The sequence below is a fragment of the Sinohyriopsis cumingii genome, chromosome 1, assembly GCF_028554795.1.
Source record: "Sinohyriopsis cumingii isolate HCF-2022 chromosome 1, ASM2855479v2, whole genome shotgun sequence".
NCBI lineage: Eukaryota > Metazoa > Mollusca > Bivalvia > Unionida > Unionidae > Sinohyriopsis > Sinohyriopsis cumingii.
Window position 1 is genome coordinate 141,812,223 of NC_142961.1, and position 20,910 is coordinate 141,833,132.

The following is a 20,910-nucleotide window of genomic DNA, read 5'->3' on the forward strand; positions in this document are numbered from 1 at the left end:
AATTCTGGATAAATTGGTTTGGTAAAAGCTACAAATGGAGGCTGACCTTATCTTAGTGGAGGCCATACAAATAGCGAGACATTCAGAGCTGGTAAAAAGTCAGACACGTGACCAAAGTCAGACAGTCAAAGATTTGGATGAAATTTATAAACAGAACAAGGCATAGAGCATTAAACCAGGATTGACTAACCGAAATTGACAGCGCCAGTGGCAAGAACTAAATTGATTGGTCAAACAACAGCACATCACACATACCACAAATGCAATAGGAGGCATGGTAGAGGTGAAAGATGTCCGACTAAAGGAAGACGGTGCAGAAGTTGTAACAACTTTGACCACTTTGCCATTGTCTGTCGCTTAAAAGAGTAAATGAGGTCACATTCAATGAAACACCAGCTACAGATTATGCATAATAACAATAAACATTCTTTGTTGGCTCAGTAAATATATGTATGTGTGATGATGATAATGAGGCATGGCATGTGATTTTGAACATTTGTGGAGCCTCAGTTCACTTCAAAATAGACACTGGAGCAGACGCAATAGTTATGTCTGAAGCAAAATACAACTCTCTTCTAACAAAACCAAAGCTGAGACAATCGGAATCCAAGTTGTGTAGCCCAGGAGGGATTCTGGATTCAAGAGGCGAGTTTATGGCACAATAATACTACCTATAAGAAAGTATAGTACCAGTTTTGGGTATTTGTCATCAAGGGACCACGTGCCAATAATCTCCTTGAACGTGCAGTTGCACATGCAATGGGTCTTAAGAGATTAACAAAATAGCCTTTGGGCACTTTGACCTCTTGAAGTGTGAGCCAGTAAAGATCATACTGCAGGATGATGCCAGGCCATACAGTATTGCTGTATTCAGGCACGTACCATTTCCCTTGTTATCTAAGGTGAAAGAAGAACTGCTCCATATGCAGCAGGAAGGCATCATTGAGGAAGTAACTAAGCCCACAGAATGGTGTGGGTCTATGGTATCAGTCCCTAAGAAAAATGGCAAAGTCAGAATTTGTGTTGACTTGAAGAAGCTCAATGAGGCTATAAAATAGGAAAGATACATGCTCCCTTCTCTAGATGATATATCACTGAAGCTGATAGGCTCCACTGTCTTCTCCAAACTTGATGCAGAAAGCGGATTTTATCAAATACCTTTACATCCAGAAAGTGCATAACTGACAACCTTCATTACACGACTGGGTCGCTTCTGCTTTAAGCGAGTTCTTTTTGGTATGACGTAAGAAATTTTTCAGAGAAAAATGACAGAGCTGCTGACTGGCTATGAAAGGGCAGGGCCATTATGGAAGATATACTCATTTATGGCAGAACCTTAGAGGAACATGACAGACACCTAATTTTGGTACTGGAAAAGTTCAATAGGAGTGGTCTCAAGCTCAACAAACAAAATGTGAATTTAGGAAGAACAAACTGGAATTCTTCGGTCACATGATCAGCTCAGATGGCATACTCCCCAGTCCAGCAAAGGTTGCCACAGTGAAAGAGCTACCTGCTCCATTAAATATCATTGAGCATCGTCGCACCATGGGCATGATCAACTCCCTTGGTAGATTTCTCTCTGATTTGTCTACAATAATGCGACCAATTATGGACCTGCTGAAATGAGAAACAGCCTGGTATTGGGACGCAGACCAAGATTGCGCCTTCATGAAAGTCAAGGAGATGCTGAAATCCACACCATTCTTATCATTTTATGACCCTGGTTAACAGTTGTTGTCAGCATTAATGCCAGCAGTTATGGAATTGGTGGGCCACTGATCAACACACATGATTTAGACAAAACTACTTTGAGGTGTCAACGACTGTTGATGCGGTTGAGATGTTTCAACGCAAAATCAGAGTATGTAGCTGGGAAGCTTTTGGTAGTGCCAGACACCCTTTCTTGGAGCCCTCTCCTAGGCCAGGAAGCCACATACGAAGAGGAAATGGAACTTTGTATAGATTCAGTGGAGGCATGCAGGCCAATTTCCGATATGAAATTAGAACAAATAAAAGAAGGTTACAGGAGTGACCACCATCAGCAGACTGCAATAACGTTCACCAGAAATGGATGACCAGATAAGAAAAATAGCTGTCCCCTAGATATACATCCATACTTTGATGTATGCAGTGAAGTCTCAATTCAGAACGATCTATTTCTCTTCAGGGACAGAATTATCATACCGATACCTACAGTCTTAAGGCCCTGAATTATTGATAACATTCACGAGGGTCATCCGGGATTAGGCAAATGCTTTGAGAGAGCCCAAAGTAACTGTGTATGGTGGCCTGGAATCGCGAGACAGATCCAAAACAAAAAAGAGACATGTGAATTTTGTCAGATTAGGAAGCCAGCACAAAGGAGGGAAGCATTAAAGACATCCTCTCTACCAGACAGACCATGGCAGAAAATTGCAATCGATATTTGTGAAGCCATACAAGCAAGATACCTGGTAGCTATTGACTACTTTTCATGCTATCTGGTAATTATGCGTCTAACAAAAACAACCTCCCAGCAGGTAATTGGAAAGCTAAAGAACACATTTGCTTGATGGGGAATGCCAGAAATTGTGGCATCAGACAATGGGACCCAGTTCACTTCCTCAGAATTCAGGGAGTTTGTTAAGAAATACAACTTTAAACAAGTATTTACCAGTCCTCACTACCCACAAGCAAATGGTGAAGCAGAAATTGGGGTCAAAATAGCAAAGTCCATACTTAAACAGGATGATGTATTCCTTGCATTGATGGCTTACAGAGCCACACCGACGGCTGCGACAAGTGCCAGCCCAGCCCAATTGATGATGGGACGCCAGATGAGGACCTCCTTGCCCTTTACTGAAAAGCAGTTAACTCCAAGTGGCCAAACATCAAAATCATCAGCCAGAGAGACCTTAAGACAAAACAAAGATATGAATTCTTTTACAACCGGCGCCACACTACGCATAATTTACCAGATATTACTGAGGGAGACAGCATCAGAATCAAATGGCATGGAAATGATAACAAGTGGTCAACACCAGGCATAGTCATTCAAGTCAACAAAGACTGAATAAGCTGCTTGGTAAAATCTCCCCAAGAGATATACAGGCGCAATCAAATCCATATACAGTGGATGAAAAGCCCTGAGAATCTACTTCCAGTCAAAACAAATTCGTCGACAGACATTGCTACAAAGTCCGCAAAGTGTCCTGTCAGGACTCATTTGGAGTCCAGCACAAAGTCTGATGATTTTACCACCCAGTGTGACCCAGTGAGCCAACCCCCAGCAAGCCAGCTGTACCCAATGGACCCAACAGTCCAAGCACTCCAGTGCCGATGTTAAGTGGGAGAGTCATCCGAAAACCAGCCTGATTCAGTGATTTTTTCAAAGAAAGTGACTTTTATAAATGTGTCAATGCATACTTTAGTATTTGATTTCTGAATTATTGCAATAGAATTGGACTTTTAGGTTTCTGTAGTATTAAAATAATGACTATCCTGTGCAAGTTTATAGTAATCTATTATATAAATCAATTCCGTCAAATTCTTTCAGTGGATAGCTCAGATACAAAGACAGTAAATTCATTGCTTACTTATTTAATGGTTTACATTGGCGGAATTAATTCATTTTTTCATATCTAGTCATAAGCAAAATGTTATTTTCGGATAATCTCAAAATAGGGAAGATGTGTGGTATCATAGTTCACTTGTATGTTCTAACTAATAACTGTTCCCCTTAGTAGCTGCAACATTAGATAGGGACTGCTCCCGGAGGCAGGGGGCGCCGCGATTTATCATGGAAGCTTATTGATGTGTACTCAGAACGTGTGTGAATAAATACTGTTTGTGTAACAACTTGAGACTCTCTCATTTTCATGAGAGATGTCTTTGGAAAAAGATAAAAAAAAGTGTAGGAAGCTGAGATAGTCAGAGAAAAGATGGAAGGATCATTATCAGTGACTGCAACTCTTTAAGACTGAAGTTTTATTTAAACTGTGTGTCCAGCTAAATAGTTTTCAGAGAGAAAAGTCTGTCTTGTTTTAATGCAGAAAAACATAAGTTTATAGATTTCAAACTCTAAAACTTCATTGTTGTGGTTGGGAATCTTGTGTGGATTTATCCAAATGATTGCCCCTTCCATGAAGTCAGTCTTTGATGACAGATGAGTACCATACTGAATATAATTCAGGGCGTTAGTAACATTTTTGCCCTTAGGGATAGGTGTGTGAGTTATCATAAGCCAACTGGTGATCGCCTTGAGCTAGACAACGGTTTTGTGGTGTAAGGACATGCCATTTCCTCCATGTTCATCTTTTTTTCAAGATTTTATCATCTTGTTCACTATTAAGGTTTCTGGTTGATTTTTACGTTTTTGAACTCCATCGAGGTTGGAGGTGAGGCCCAAAATATTACAAGCAATAACCTGTGGAAAAACGTTTGCACATACATTTTGCATTAGATGGTCAGTGCAGTGCTTTAACATTTCATGCAATACATCAAGGTTCGTTTGCAACTTTTTTTGTTCATATTGGCCAGAAAGGATTGATTTTGTTGGTAGGTGTTTTCTATCGAGGTGATTGTTGATATCAAGGTGTGGCTCGAAAGTGAACATTGCCAACTGTGATTATGGGGGCCAAAAGGGTAACGGAAACTTGGAAGGTCAGTAGCAGGAAGAGTTGTTGGTATAACACTTTATACACGAGTAAGAAAATTGACAGGGGAATTTTGAACATGTTCTATTACTGTGGTAGCTGCCCCCAACAGTTGTTGGTGGAGGTGATGGGATAGGGGTACAGTTGTTCAACTGCGACGACCCAAGTTTACCATCCTCCAAACCCTAGTTTACCGAGAGGTAATGAGTTTTCTTAAGCCCAAACTGTTCATTGTACATTTCCCGGCTGATGCAATTTTTGTCTCAAAGCGGCCAAGAAACTTTTCTATTGACTCTAATCCTGACTAGTCGACTGTTTTGATCTCTGCAAGAATAGTGCAAATCAGTAGAAAAAAAAACCTTCGCGATTTCAATCATCGCTTGAACAGTCAATGACAATAATAATGATAAAAAATTTCAACACATTTACCTGCTTAACAAGTTACCTAATTACACTATGTACTAACCCACTGTAATGCCATTTCACACTGATTGACCTTGTCATATGAACAGTATCTTGTACTAATGAGAGCACAGATCACACAATAAACTATTGTCATATTAATGGAGTAAAGTGTTTCCAAAACCCATGGTCAGGCTCATGCGATGCAATCAAAAGATATTACCGGTACCTATGTATAGCCAAGGCTTCTGTTTCAAGTATGCTTTTTGACTATGACAGATTTTAGATTAGTATCTTAAAGCAAAACAGTTATCATTATGGGTTCAGACCATGTAATAATAATAATAATAATAATAATAATAATAATAATAATAATGTTTAGAGAGATATATAACATAATGCAATATGTAGAAACATCGAATTAACATTGCACTGGAGAGAAGAGAGGTACATAAAGAATGGTTAAAAAGAAACGTAGCATGCCATTTGTTTTTATTTTGTGCAATTATTGGACAAGGAGAAATTAATATTACATTACCCTTTTTTGAGTTTCTGAGGACAAGGTAAATCCCTTTTTAGAAAAATTCATTGTCTTTCTTTTCCATTCATCAGTTTCAGGAAAGCAGTGTTATATATGTATCGATAAATTAATGCATTAACATGTGATGTCATACCAAATTAAGATATGTTGCTGACACGTCTTGGGATTACAATAGTACAGATACTTATACCACAGACTGGAGTACAGTCAACAAAAAGCACGTCCTGTTTGACAGTCAAAAAGTGAATGACGAAAAGTCTGACCATACATTGTAAAAATTGTTGCTAACTAGTGGGAACGAATGCATCAAGCTTTAGGTCAAGATCATTTGAGTCAATGGAAATCTCACAACAGTTTGAATCTTGACTTGAGTTTAGCACATTTGCAGAAATAATTTATTCCAAACTCTTGGACAAAATTCAAGTAGTTCAACCACTGAAAGAAGAGTTTGACATCACCGATGAAAAATGGACTATTCACACGAGACATGTTTTACTTCTAAGTGAAGAAGACAATATTTCAATGTTATCTAATCTTCATTCTTAGCAATATGTTTATATAGCAAGTTGGATATTACAACAAAGCACATATAACTGGAAGAATGTATTTAACTAGAAAAGTGTTGGATTCAGCACTTGGACAGATGAAATAGCTGATTATGCCAAAGACGTCGTGCATGACTTGTGAAAGAAAGAGAGACAAATATTAATTTTGTGTTTTTTAAACTTAAATGTTTTATTGAGGTTACCATGACAAATTTAAACGTCGATAGTATGTATAAAATGTCTTGTGTCATTGGTGGAATTTCAGGATTCTAAACACCATTGTTATAGCTGCATCTTATGTTCTCAGAGTGATTTACGAAAAGTCCAGTCATCAAAGTTTGGAGGCATCACATATTTACCATCCTTTAAAACGTTGATTATTGGACCCAGTGGTTCATGCAATACTGAATGTGTCAAATGTTTAAATGTGTCAAATGTTTAATTGAACAAAAGGTACAATTGTTCGATCATCCTCTCCTCATTATATCGTGCTTTGTTTCAAACAGTATCATTTGGCTTGCACATTACACAAAGAATGTCAGTGCGAATCCATTTCTCTTGTAGTAGGCAGTCTTGATGAAGACGATGGAGGATGTGTCTGACTTCAGTCAAAAACATCTTGTTATTTTTGATGACTTTAAGAAAAGAAGAAGGAGAAATTAATCTCTGATTCACACGAAAATAAGATAATCGTAATGCCAGCAGTATTTACATTACTCAGAATTTATTTTAACAAAAAAAGCACATAGTACCATCGGTCTCAATGCACAGTATGTTGTGATGTTGAAAATTGCAAGGAAGAAATTTCAAGTGTTGGCAGACAGTTTGGAGCACCATGGCTCCACACCATATGCATATTTTGCTCGTCAATTTAAAACTACCATTCCCGATTATTTGAGATTTCATACAAATTTGTTTCACAATTGGTGCCAAGAAGCACAACTTTTGTTAATAAAAAATAAAATAGCGCCAGACTAAGAAGCTTTCCTAATTGTGTGGTGTGTGAATGATGCCTTGTAGTAATTAAGTGTTCTCAAAGTATTGACCATCGTAATACTTCTTTGAGACTAGCTTCTAACAAATGTGAACATTTTGTGAATTTTCTTCCTAACTGATGGCATGCAGTGCAACTGGATCACTTTGGCAGAAAGATGAAGTTGAAAGGAAATCATGTGAAATACTGTTAGAATGAAACAATGCGAATGTTTTATACTATTTTTAGACGGCCTGTAACAAGGAAGTGATGTGTAAATGACAAGACCTCCTTCTTGCAGGCACCATGCTTTTCACAAAGAAAGTGGTGCGTTCACCAGTCATGCCATCCACCCTTGATTGTTTGATATAATGTTTGTATATTTCTTCCACTTTCTTTTATATCATACATGTTTGGTAATAGGTTTATGTGTTTTTAAGTATAATGCGTGTAAAGCACTCCTACCCTTTTTGTTGGATAGTAAGGGTGTGTGCTGGGCATTAATCAAAAAGTGGGTACTAGATAGTAGTGGTGTATGTTATATTATAATAAACAAATTGGTCTCTGGATAGTCCGGTATGTGCTGGATTGCATATAAAGCAAGTTGAAGATTACATTTTCCACATGATGAAATGACCCATTACATTCCACAAGGTAGCATTGCCATTCCCATATGATGCCAGAGTGCCATCCACATGTAAACTTCCAGCATAATGTTAATTCCTCATATGATGCCTCCCACATGATATAAATATGTCATAATGCTTATTCCCATTAGGTCAGGCATGGGCAACATCCTCCATGGCACAAGTTGGATAAGCAATTATAAAAGTTACACTCTATGATGTAAATTAAAGGATAAAACCAGGTCACAGCCAGTTCCGGCCCACGGGTCATATTGGGCCCACCCCTGTGTTAGGGGCTCAGATACTAAGCTGAGTCACCTATAACACTGTAACTCTGAATACAGTTGTAACTTTATAGCCTCAGTGTTAAATTCCCATTGTGGCCAGTGTCTCCCACATGTTAATCTATGACCCAATGTTCATTCTCATCTAAGGCTCAAATATTGAGCTCAGCCATCTTTAACAATGTATTCAGCTGTAGCTTATAGCCTCAGTGTTAAATTCCCTACGTGACCAATGTCTCCCACGTGTTAAATTATGGGTGCAATATAACTGTCATTTGAAGCTAGATCGCTTCATATGGCACTCATATAGGTCAGAAGACACAGACTTTGATCAGGGTGGTGAGTGAAATAAATACTTATGTAGACTGGAAATGCATCAATCCAATAATATTCAAAGGTAATGTTGTAACATTGTTAAGGGCGTTACAATCGAATTAATGGCGAAACATCTAAAGGTGATACTGTAACATTGTTAAGGTCGTTACAGTCGTATTAATGGAGAAACATCTAAAGGTGATATTGTAACATTGTTAAGGTCGTTACAGTTGCATTAGTGGCGCAGCATCTATAAGTAATATTGTACCGTTGGTAAAAAATAAGTTTGATTTGTTCATTCATATGTTTTAGAACAGTGAGAGGATGTACCTTTGTATAATTTAACAAAGAATGTATCATAGAATGTAACTTTGCATCATTTAACAAAGAATGTATCGTAGCATGTAGACTTTACACCACACAATATAAACTATATATCATTGAAATAATTTCATGCTGAATTAATATTTTTAAAACTATAAAAGGAAAATCATTTAATTGCCAATATCATGAGATGGGCGACAGAAACACACAAGATTGATGTTTAAATTATGAAAATATGTCAGTGTTTATCATAATCCTAGAAATTAAAGAAGTTTTATGTCATTTCCAAACTATTTTTGTAATAGGCTTTTATGATTGTGAACTGATTCCAAAGATGATTTTTAAAAAAATCATTTTTGGAAGTTATCTCTTTTACAGACCCTATCTTCTTTATATTGCGTCAGGAGTCTGACTTGTTCTTGCAAAATGCATTGTATGCAGTGATAGGTACTCTGTATTCAGCAGTAGATGTATTTACCTGATATAAAGAACTATTGTAAAAATTTTACGGAAAAGGTGCGACACAAGATCAATATGCCCATCTCAAAAATTCTTTGTAAGAGTAGAATGGAATAAGAGAAACAACCTATACTAGGTATGCTACAGCTACAGTATTTTAAGGACAGATTTCGAGATTTTTATAACTTGATTAAAGTGAATAAGTCACTATTTTTTTAATGTATGTCATTTTTATATATATATATATATATATATATATATATATATATATATATATATATATATATATATATATATATGACATACATTCATTACATGCAAGATGAAAGATTTACTCTGCAAAATGCATTTTCATGAAGACATGGTTACATACATATGAAATATCCAATGCCGGACATGACCTAGATCAAATCGTGCCAGGCAAGGAACATCTGTGGCTCTCCTCTCCTTGTTTGTTCGACGTTGTGTTGCTGATACCCCAGGTAGTTGTTCCTTCTTCAGTGCTCTGATTTAGAAACAAATACAGAACATATTAGACAGAATAATATTTTTGCCTCATTTTGTCACCAAGGATGGGAACATCACAATTGCTTATCAGTTTAGCACAAATAAAGTAACATCGTATTTATTTTCCTCAAAAGTGTATTGTTGCTGGATATCTCATTTTAAATTGACTTGATAAGTTACATCATATGAAATCATATTTAAACAGTGAGCATGAAAATCTATGTCCCTTTTCAGAAATTCCCCAGGTGGTCCTACTGACGAAGGTGGACAGCGTATGTAGGCACGTTAAAGAGGATGTGTCCAGTATCTTCAGAAGTCCCATGGTTGAACATTGTGTCAGCAAAGTGGCGGAGAATCTGGGTTTGCCCCGTTACGCCATCCTGCCGATGAAAAATTTAGAGAATGAGGGAAAACTGGACACAAACGTTGCCGTTCTGACTTTACTGAGTCTTCGAACTCTCCTGGACAATGCAGATGCTTTCCTTTTCAATAAGATTGACGAAATTGAGGAACAATACTCAATGGTTCAGAAAAGTGGATAATTTTGCTTACCTGAAAACATTTCCATATTCTTAAGAACTTTATGGTTGTCTTCAGCCTTACATTTTCTTTAAATGTTCAGATATGATTTGTAAATTTCTTCGGCTGTTACATGAATAAGCATCCTACTTGCAATTGTTATCACATGTCAGTTCTGTGATATTTTACAGTTGATAAAGTAGGATGTTTGTAATTATCTCATTTTATTTAATTTTACACTATTTCTTAAGAATTTCATAATGGTTCCATATAATAGAAGGTGTATGAACTTTGACTGAGAAGTTAGAACAATGAATATTGCATTATGATCCATTCAGTAATATATCTCAGAATTTCCTAACTGTTTTACATTATTGTGATGCATCCTTAATTCATCATAGGCTCAGAACATTAGGTGAAGATCTGAGGTTTCACGGATGAAGATCTAGAAGAAAGCGAGATACTGCACGTCTGCAACCTCAAGTTACTAGTATGTCGGTCATCCTGGAGAACGCTATCCCATTTTCTTATATAACAGACTGAAGAAAATTATTAATGTGTACAGAAGAGTGGTTATATAAATTAAAAGCAAAGTAGAATTCCGCACGATTTTGTCTTTTTATAATTTTATATACAAAGCATAGGATTAATCTATCTGATCGTATTTTGATTTGTGTTCAAAATGCATTTCAGTCTACCTGTACAATCTACATTCTACTTAAGCAGTTATTTATATGGCATACATATCATAAGTTTTATCATCCTTTATTACATGTAGCCCGCTCATGTTAGTGTTTTCAGCCGATTCTACATTTTTACATGGGAATCTGTCCTTTGACAGACTATCACATTTTAGTATTTTGACGTATTGCTAATGCTTTGCCTGTTTCTCTTTTCTTCCATGCTTTTGCTAATATATTTGGTATTATATAGTTCTGTCTTCCTTCTTACCGTGTCGACTGCAGATTAAACAATCTTTTGTTTCCTAAATCTATAATGGAATAGAATAGTATGAAGAAAAGAAAAAAACTGGTCTGTGTATAGCCTAGGACATTTGAAGATTTTTTGTGTAAATATATGGTTTCCTCATGGACCCTCCCCTCCACCCTTTTCACTATCAGGATTTACCAGTATTTGGCATTGATAGTTATTTAGACCTGCAGTTATGATTGCAATACCAGAACTGAGATGATTAGACACACATATGTTCAGATATCTTTGCAAAGGGTTGTCACTCCTTTGGCATAATAGCCTTCAAAAATGTCCGCAAAATATCAGATGTGAGACAGATTGTGAGTGATTAGTTCATTTAGTGATTCTGGGGAAACATACATTTCTTTATGCTGATAGTATGTCATATTTTCATCATCCAGCATCAGGGCTTTGACCTTTCTGACCTTGTCAAACATTTTCATGCCTATAACCTTGCCTACGGGTTAGAGGATGGGTAGAGGTACATGAATAGGTAAGGACACAGATACATTATGGTACATTCGAAGTATTATTGCTCTCTCTCTCTCCTTCTCTCTGCAACACGTTTTGGATGTATGACCATACACTAAAAGCTTCTAAAGAAAACTGAACAATGTTATCGATTTATGATCAGTCAGAAAAAATATATAACTAAAAACTCTACATTTCCAATGACTATCACCAAACCCTATTTCCAAGGAGGGGGTAAGAATGCAGTGTTTTTAACTTTATTACCGTTTTAGAAAACATTAACCACAACCCTAAATATTGCTAAATAGGAACAAAAATAATCAAAATGTATACTTCGCATTCGCTAAAGCAGGCGAGACAAAGCTAACAGAAATTGTATCATTGCCTACAGTCTTGCTTAAGTGAAACGTGTTTGCTTGAAAAAATTAAAACGTAAAATATGCTAAAATTAGTGCAAGGCATGTAAAAAAACAATTGAATTATCAAAGTTATAAATGAAAAATGTGAGAGGAACTTACAGTATTATGAAGTGGATCCAAACTAGTACTTATACAGGTTTATGAATGTCGGAGTTATCTTGAAGAACGTACTCCTATGACATATTGATATGGCAGAGTTGTTTCCCTTTCTGCCTCTCAGGAGTATCAATGATATAATTTAAACCAATCACTTTTTTTTAACTGTATAGGGACATATAATGCCAAGCCTGAAGAAGACTCCGTGGTATGGGCAAGAGATCTAGAACTTTATCACCAGGTTGAAAGGTTCTTTTCTTTTCAGTTTTGTCATACCTCATTTTCATTTGTGATTGGGTAGACTGAAGATTATTTTTTGCCTTTTCACAAGCTCTCGATAATCTGTAAATAAAATCAGAAACATAATCAAGTAAATTGATCTCTGATTCTTCCGTTAAAAGAATGTTTTTGCAACAACTTCAATGGTCCATGAACAGCGTGTCCAAAAACAAGTTCCAGAGGACTTAATTCAAGGGACTCTTGAACCGACTTCCGAACAGCCAATGACAGTAAAATAACACCTTCATTCCAGTCTTTTTAGTATCAAAGCAATATGACCGTATCATATTATTTAAAGTCTGATGAAATCTTTCCAACGCACCCCCGCCTTTCTGTGTGATGGGCAGAGGACTTGAACTATTGAATACCTAATTCATATATTATTTGTTGGGAGATTCCTAACATGAAATTTGAACCTTGTTCAGATTGGAGGGACTTACAGCACGTCAAGTACTACATGGCAATATTCACATACCACATCAAAGAAAATGTATTTTTGAAAAACATAGAGTTGTGTTGTTACAACTGGTTGATCAAAGAATCGACACTCACACCAAAAATAAAAAAGCAAATCATTTTTTTTAAATTTGGTGAAATCTGTAATTGTTCATTGACTTTTAAAATGTCGAAGTTAAAAAAGGTCAAATCCGCTAAAATACAGCAAACCAAAAAAGACTGATGGTGGTACTCTAAGAAGAACAAAAGCCCGAAAAGAAAGTCCCAAGGAAAATGAAACATCTACCAGAAATGATATATATGTACAATGAGAGATTTACTCCGCATACTGCAGTTTCTTTAGTGAATGGTTTTCTTTTGCGTCTGACATTTTCAATGCAGGATTTGACCTTTTAGCAAATAGCTCTCCAGGCGAGGAGCGTCTTCACTTACCCTCCCCTTCCCCAATTTGTTTAATCTGAATACCATACATGTATTTTTTACTGCCGACAACCTAAGCGGTCGCCTGTGTCGCCTGCTCCTGAACCCGGCCCTGCTTCAATGTTATGGTTTAACAAGAAATAAACAACTTAGCCAGGATACAGATGTTCGCATCATTTTCTACCCATCAAAGGAAAAACTGCGACGTAGAAGTGAAATGAGAAGAATGTATCAACACACTTTGAACTGTACATCCAAAAGGTGTAATGATGGAAAATTTGCTATGTTTCCTTAATGAAAAAGTTTGCAAGATATTACGTGTGAGCATGAGAATATCTTTTTAGAAATTCCCCAGGTGGTCTTACTAACGAAGGTGGACAGCGTATGTAGGCATGTAAAAGAGGACGTTGTGTCAACAAAGTGGCAGAGAATCTGGATTTGCCCCGTAACGCCATCCTGCCGATGAAAACTTTAGAGAATGAGGGGAAACTGGATACGAACATCGCCATCCTGACTTTACCGAGTTTTCGAACTCTCCTGGATAATGCAGATGCTTTCCTTTGCAATAGGCTTCACGAGACTGCGGAAACATACTCCAAGGTTCAGAAAAAATACATAGTCTGCTGCCAGTGAGACAAGAATGATGTCTATCGACAAGATACACGGTCTGCTGCTAGTGAGACAAGAATGATGTCTATCGATAAGATACACAGCCTGCTGCTAGTGAGACAAGAATGATATCTATCGACAACATACACGGTCTGCTGCTAGTGAGACAAGAATGATGTCTATCGATAAGATACACGGTCTGCTGCTAGTGAGACAAAATGATGTTTATCTAAAATATAGAAAGTCTGCTGGGACAGCAAAATTTGAAAGAGAAATTAAATGCCGGTAATGTAATATACATTACTAAAACTTAGACTTTAAATATATAACAGACCTCCATAAGTTGACATAACTGCAACAAATATTTGTAATTTAAAAATGCCACTAATCATATTTTACCACATAAGATTACTTGCATTGAATGTTCAAGTTGTAGAGATAATTTCTACATCTATGCACACATATTAATATATACATACATGCACATATACATTTACCTACATTCATATTTATTTATCCCACATCAACGTTCCATCTAAGCTGCGCGCGCGCTCGGCCGCGCAGCTGCTCGGACATCCCCGCGCAGCTGAATTGTTCTCCGCGCAGCAGATCAAAATTACTAAATATTCATTCCAACATTAATGCTAAAATCATCATAATGCTTACACAATGCAGCGCGCATAGAGCGCACATCTACCATTCGCTTAGAGGGAACGTTGCCCTACATGCACACATGCATACATACATACATACATACTTGCGTGCGTACATACGTGAGTGCGTGAGTACATACGTACATACATACATAGCAATTTATACATAGCTATACATACATACATACGTACATACATAGCTATTTATACATAGCAATTCATGCATACATGCATACACACACATACATACATACATATATACATACATACATACATACATACATGCATACATACATACATTGATCTCTAATTTTTTAAAAATTGTTTATACCAATAGTTTATGATCCACACTGATGCTAATTATGAGGTAGCAAGCTTTGTAAAGTCCCTTATCACAACTGCACTTAGTTCTAAGCAATAGCAAAGAATTGCAAGAAAAGCATTCTATTGCCTGTCTCTGTTTGATAAGATGAGTAGGAAAAAAGTGCCACACAAGCCAGTACAATGTAGATCAAAACGTCTCAAACACTGACAGTCCACAAATTAATAAACTTTTTAAATTAAGATCAACAGTTTCGACGAATCGTCATTTTCTGTAATTCTGCGTTCTCTACATTTCTTGCCTTTTGCGAAACTGCTACAGCCAAATAGCCAAGCTTCTTCAACACAGTCCAATTCCTTTAACTTATGAAGAAAGCCCGTAGTTTGCTTTGTGAGGTCCTCACTTATAAATATCTGTAATCTTTTCACCATTTCGTTTTCTTCAGAGTACAAAGTTCCTTTGTCCTAGAAACGAAAATTTTCATATCACGGGTCTGCTGGCATTATTGTCAAATCTGCCATGTTGATGGACTATACTAATATCACTCTCTTTTATGGTCATCCCCAGTTTGTTATTCAGTACATTTAGCACTTTTTGAACACACTGATATGTAGTTTTCTTGTTGTCTCGGTCATCCAAACGATATATTGTGTTGGAATCCTTTCCGGTGTTTTTTGTTGTTGTTGTAACTCATCGAAATTTTCTTTCAGTTCCTCTTTTCTTTCATGCTTTAACTAATGTTTGGCATTACATAACTCAGTCGTCCTTTTTACCCATGTACCTATTGTACCTGATGTTTACCACAGTATTAATAAATGCAACGACAAAAGAAAGAAAAGGAATTTCAATGTAGATTAAAAGAAATAGAACTGGCAAACGGAAAACACCTCCCCCTTTTACATACAAGTTCAGTTTTTGATGTTACTATAAATATTAGGTTAGTTTTTGTTTGCTATAGATTGGAAAAAAATAAGCAACAGAACCAAGACAGAACAGTAACGTCTTTACCCACCATGAGCATTCCTTTATTTCTAGGCAATAACGTAGATGAGATAAGGTTGTGATTAATCCACTTGTAACTGGCAAGCCTTGTTTGGATCAGAAAGTCCATTCTTTTCATAAAGAAAATCCCTGATTTACACTCAGTTTGTGTGGTTACTAGAATGATGTTGATCAGGAAATTATTCCTTTAGCTGACACATTTATTGGCCAGGTTTTGCTCCTGGTATGGATCATTCGAATGGTATTGATCACAGGGGTCCTCTTTTTATACTCATTCTCTTCATTCTACTCCGGGTGACAAACTAAATCACTACTGTCGAGCATGAACAAGATCATGAGATCTCCCGTTCGTTTCAGAGGGCTTTAGGCGAAACTAAATCCAAAGAAATACCTGTTTATTATTGTGTTTAAAAGGGATCCATATGAGAAAATGAAGATCACCTGACGTACTCGCTGGTGACAAGTAGCCAGTGAGCTGTAAAATTGTTGTTCCTAAGTTGTATAGACAGGAAATTCTTAATCTAGCTGATGAAACTTCTTTGGCTGGTCATTTAAGGATCAGTAAAAATTAACACAGATCTTGAAGCATTTCTATCGGCGAAGAATTGAAAGCGATATTTGTAAATACTGTACATCTTGTCACACTTGTCAAATGGTAGGAAAACTCAGACATAATATACCTAAGAGTCATCCGCAACCGATTCCTGCATTAGACTAATTATTTAACAGAATCATGATAGACTGTGTCAGTCCCTTATCTAAGACCAAGTCAAAAATAAAATCAAGGTAATCAGAGAAGCAGAAGGGAAACGAGTTTTCAGTCTGGCGATAGAGTTCTGGCTCTCTTGCCCATACCTCAAAGTCCTCTTCAGGCTAAGTATTATGGTCCTTATAAAATAAGGAAAAAGAAATTACTTAAATTACTTCATAAATTCGGAATGTAGTGATTTTGGTGAATCCATTCTTAAAAATTCAGAGATATTGAATACTCTGGACCAAAACTTTCACATGTGGAGCCATAAGAAAAGAGTGAACTCAGGCAGCTATTATTTGGATATGAGCACTTGTTTCCAGATGTTCCAATACAAACAAATATAATCTACCATGACAATGACATTTTCGATTCCGCACATGTGACACAGCACCGTACAGGATGTACCCTGTCAATCAGAAATGTCTGAAAAAGAAATTCAGTATTTGCTGGATAATGATTTCATAGAACCAAGCAAATGTGAATGGAGTGCACCATGTATTCTTGTGCCGAAACCAGATAATATTTTCCTCATGTGCACTCAATACAGGAAAGTGAACAGTGTGACCAAAACAGATTCATTTCCTTTGCCAAGAATCGACGACTGCATTGAAAAAATTGGAAAGGACATTTCGGCATTCTTAACTCCAGATGGACTTTAATAATATAAAGTAATGCCGTTTCGGATGAATGTTTTACCTTGTATTTTTCAACGTCTTATGAACATGATTACATCGGGTACCAATAATTGTGATGACATCATTTGCAACGACAAATGGAATGATAACTTGCAAATGATTAGGAAATTCTTTGATATACTCAGTGATACAAATTGGCAACTAATTCGTGTTACATTTCTAGGACATATTGTGGTAAAAGGACAAGTTAAACTTTCAATTTTAAGGTAAATGTTAACTCTAAATTTGCTGTGCCCATCAGAAAAAAGCAGCTGATGCGATTTTTTGGGTATGGCTTAATGTTATAAGAAAAATAATCTCCAAGTTTTTCTATAATCACTAAATCCCGGACCAATTTACTGAGTAAGAAAACCAAGCTTCATTGTTCTGAAAAATGTCAGGAGGGTTTTAAAGAGAAAATGGCCACCCTTAAGAATGCATCAGTTTTTTAAGCTCCAAATTTCAGTCAATCATTTAAAATGTCTGTAGTGTTGGGGTTGGTGGAATAATGACTCAAGAATACAAAAAATTATACAGATTATCCAGTGTACTATATTTCTAAACAAGTAAATAAGCACCAGAGAAATTATTCCACTATCGTGAAGGAATATTTGGTTCTGGTATTGGCCTTGCAACACTCAGAAGTGTGTATTAGTTCCGCTTCTTCTCGGTTTTTATTCAGCTATCATAACACCCTTACTTTCATTGGCAAGACGAAAAACAAAAGTGAGAAAAATAAGGTGGAGTTTCATGTTCCAGGAATACAATTTTCACCTCAGGCACGTCAGGGAAAAAGATAATGTAACTGCAGATGCACTTTACGTGCATAAAATATTATATTGCTTCATGCATATTTGGTTTCGTTGATACAATTTCAACTGATGTAATTTTGAATAACTTGTATATTTCACTAATTGTTAAATAGAAAGCTTTAGTGTGTAAATCTTTCCTTTTCGATAAGTTTTCCGGGGTTGTGACTCTTGTATTAAATAAAGGAACCGAAGAAACATTTATTCTGGAAGCAGCTGATAAGAAATTAACCGCAACATCTTACTGGTGGTGTTTGGAATTTGTAGCTGAAACACCTCAATTGGTTACTGCATAAAATATAATGAGTACCTCAATCGACGATGCATCTCAATACAGGTATAATCAAGCGCTTGAATGGCAAGTAAAATTAAAAGATATCATCGAACAATATACGGTGAAAGTAAAAAATATCGTCGACGACTAGTTATTGTCGACGTGATTGTTTATTCAGCATCCGCTGTTGTTGCTGGAACAGGTGTTATATTGTCAGCAATGACAATGATGGCACCAGTAGCCGTAACAATCTGTATTTCAGCAACAACAACAATTGCAGGTGTTTTTAATATTGTAGCAAAAAAATATGCACCTGCATGAATGAAAAATTATCTGATTACATGATAAAATTACACAGCGACGGTCGCATACTCGAAGTTATCTTCGTTGTTATCAGCAAGCCTCAGCGATGGAATAATTTTTGATTTCGAGTTTTCAGAAATGATTAAAATATATAACAGTGCTGTTAAAGGTACGAGTATTAATAATGACATCAGTAGAGCTACTTCAACAGATCGTGACAAACACAGCATCTACCAAAAACAAGAATGATGTCGGTAAGCTCGACTAATCCTGAATTTAGTGTTAATTTTCCAACTGCGATTCGTGCAAATGAGATCGCGTTAGCACAATTACAGCTGTATTTGCTAATAAAAACAAACCAGATGGAACACCTGATTGAGTCGTTGTTGGAATACCAACTGGCAGTTATGAGGTCGAGGAATGAAGAATTTCAACGTAGAATAAAATCAATAACAGGTTAAGAAGCAAAAATATCAATTAACGTTCATAAGCCAACTTCATCAACAACGATTGAAATACATTCACCTGATTACGCTGTTGATATTTATCAATCATCGATAAGATCCGTACTAGGTTGGCCTGAAATTCCGCCAGAGTATCATGGATCATCAGAACCGAAGTTAAGTGAATTTCTCACCGACGAAGCAAAACTTATAACGGTTCCAGGATATCGATTTTCTCGTCAATATCCAGCATGGAGAGATTCTGTTGCTGCTGCTGGTGGAAAACTTATTACACCAACATTTCCTCATTTTGTTGTTGTTGATGTGACAGCTTCAACCACAAATGTTGGTGAAAAATATGTCAGGATTATATCCGACGAAATTAAGGCCGAGTTTACAAATACATCAACAGCGTTAACACAGTTGTTTAAAAATTATATCTTGGAGTATCCTAATAACGATCTGAAAAGGAAAATTATTGAAACAATACAACATCTGAATCAATTTATATTAGATCTTAAATACGTTAATCGGCATTGTATTGATGTCATAAATGAAGGTATTCTTCCGCTTAAGACAGGTAAAAGTACCAAAGAAACCGAAAAATTGTTAAAGCTACGTTAAAAATCCTAATCACACACACACACACACACCAGGTTACGTCATCGGCGTCTGCCCCTGCAGAGCGAGCGATGAGTGAGGCAGGACCAAAGCCGCGTTTGAAGTGTAGCATCGGGGTCTGGGGGAGGGGGCGACGCAAATATGCGTAACGTGTGAAGGTAGAAAATACAGAGCTTTGAAATCATATTTAATTTCATTTAGAAAACAGGGACTGTTTATACTTTTTATCGTTATTTTCATGCGTCATTTATGATTAATGAATGAGTAGAAATTCATCATTGATCTATAGGCCTGCAGTTGAAAGAATGTTTATATATTTGCATTATTGCGCCATGGACGGATCACAATTTGATATACCAATAGTACTGGTATATCAATTTGCTTTATACCAACACTTTTAATGCCGTGTTTTTTTTCAAGGTATGTTATAGTATTTACGCTGTATCAATGATATTCCACGAGATTGATACATTTTACATTAAGAGGAAACGAGGATACAGTGTACATACTGTACATATATTTTATTTATATCACATACAAATATATACATTTGCCCTTTGAATGGAATTAAGATTTACAACAGACAGCTGTGTATTGACCGAGTGAATGAGCTCCTCACATCATTGAGTGTGTCCGCTACATAATGTAGTTCTATAAGTTTTGTGGCTATTCACAATCACCTTTGCATATTGATAAGTTGATTTTTTTTTCTTTTTTTAATTTCTATTATTCTTCACATTGATTAAATCAATATAATACACACTTATAATTTAAACAAAGTTTTAATGATAAAAGTTGAGCACTACCAACAATTGGTTAGCTATGCAATTCACATGGCAGTAGTGAAGTGGGCCACCCTAGGGACAATGGGAATTACCATTAAAAACACCCCTGGGCCACTCTGGGGACTATGTAAATTTAACATGGAGAAAAACCCTGGGCCACTCTAGGGACAATGGGAATTTAACATGGGGAATAGGGTTTGGGTTTGTCTAGGGACAATGGGAATTTAACATGGGGAATAGGGTTTGGGCTTGTCTAGGGACAATGGGAATTTAACATGGAGAATAGGGTTTGGGCTTGTCTAGGGACAACGGGAGTTTACCATGGGAATAGAGTTTGGGCTTGTCTAGGGACAAGGGGAATTTAACATGGGAATAAATCGTGGGACTGTCTAGCGTCAAGGGGAATTGAATATGGA

General features: G+C 36.6%; 1 protein-coding gene across 1 annotated transcript in view; it reads left to right on the forward strand.

The window, feature by feature from the left end:
• The window catches only part of LOC149808038 (uncharacterized), an 82,032-nt gene that overhangs the window by 35,245 nt on the left and 25,877 nt on the right, over window positions 1-20,910 (forward strand). Inside the window, exon 8 of the mRNA XM_089963703.1 lies at window positions 9,848-10,147. Coding sequence (XP_089819829.1) covers window positions 9,848-10,147 — 300 coding nt within the window. The remainder of the gene's footprint in view (window positions 1-9,847; window positions 10,148-20,910) is intronic.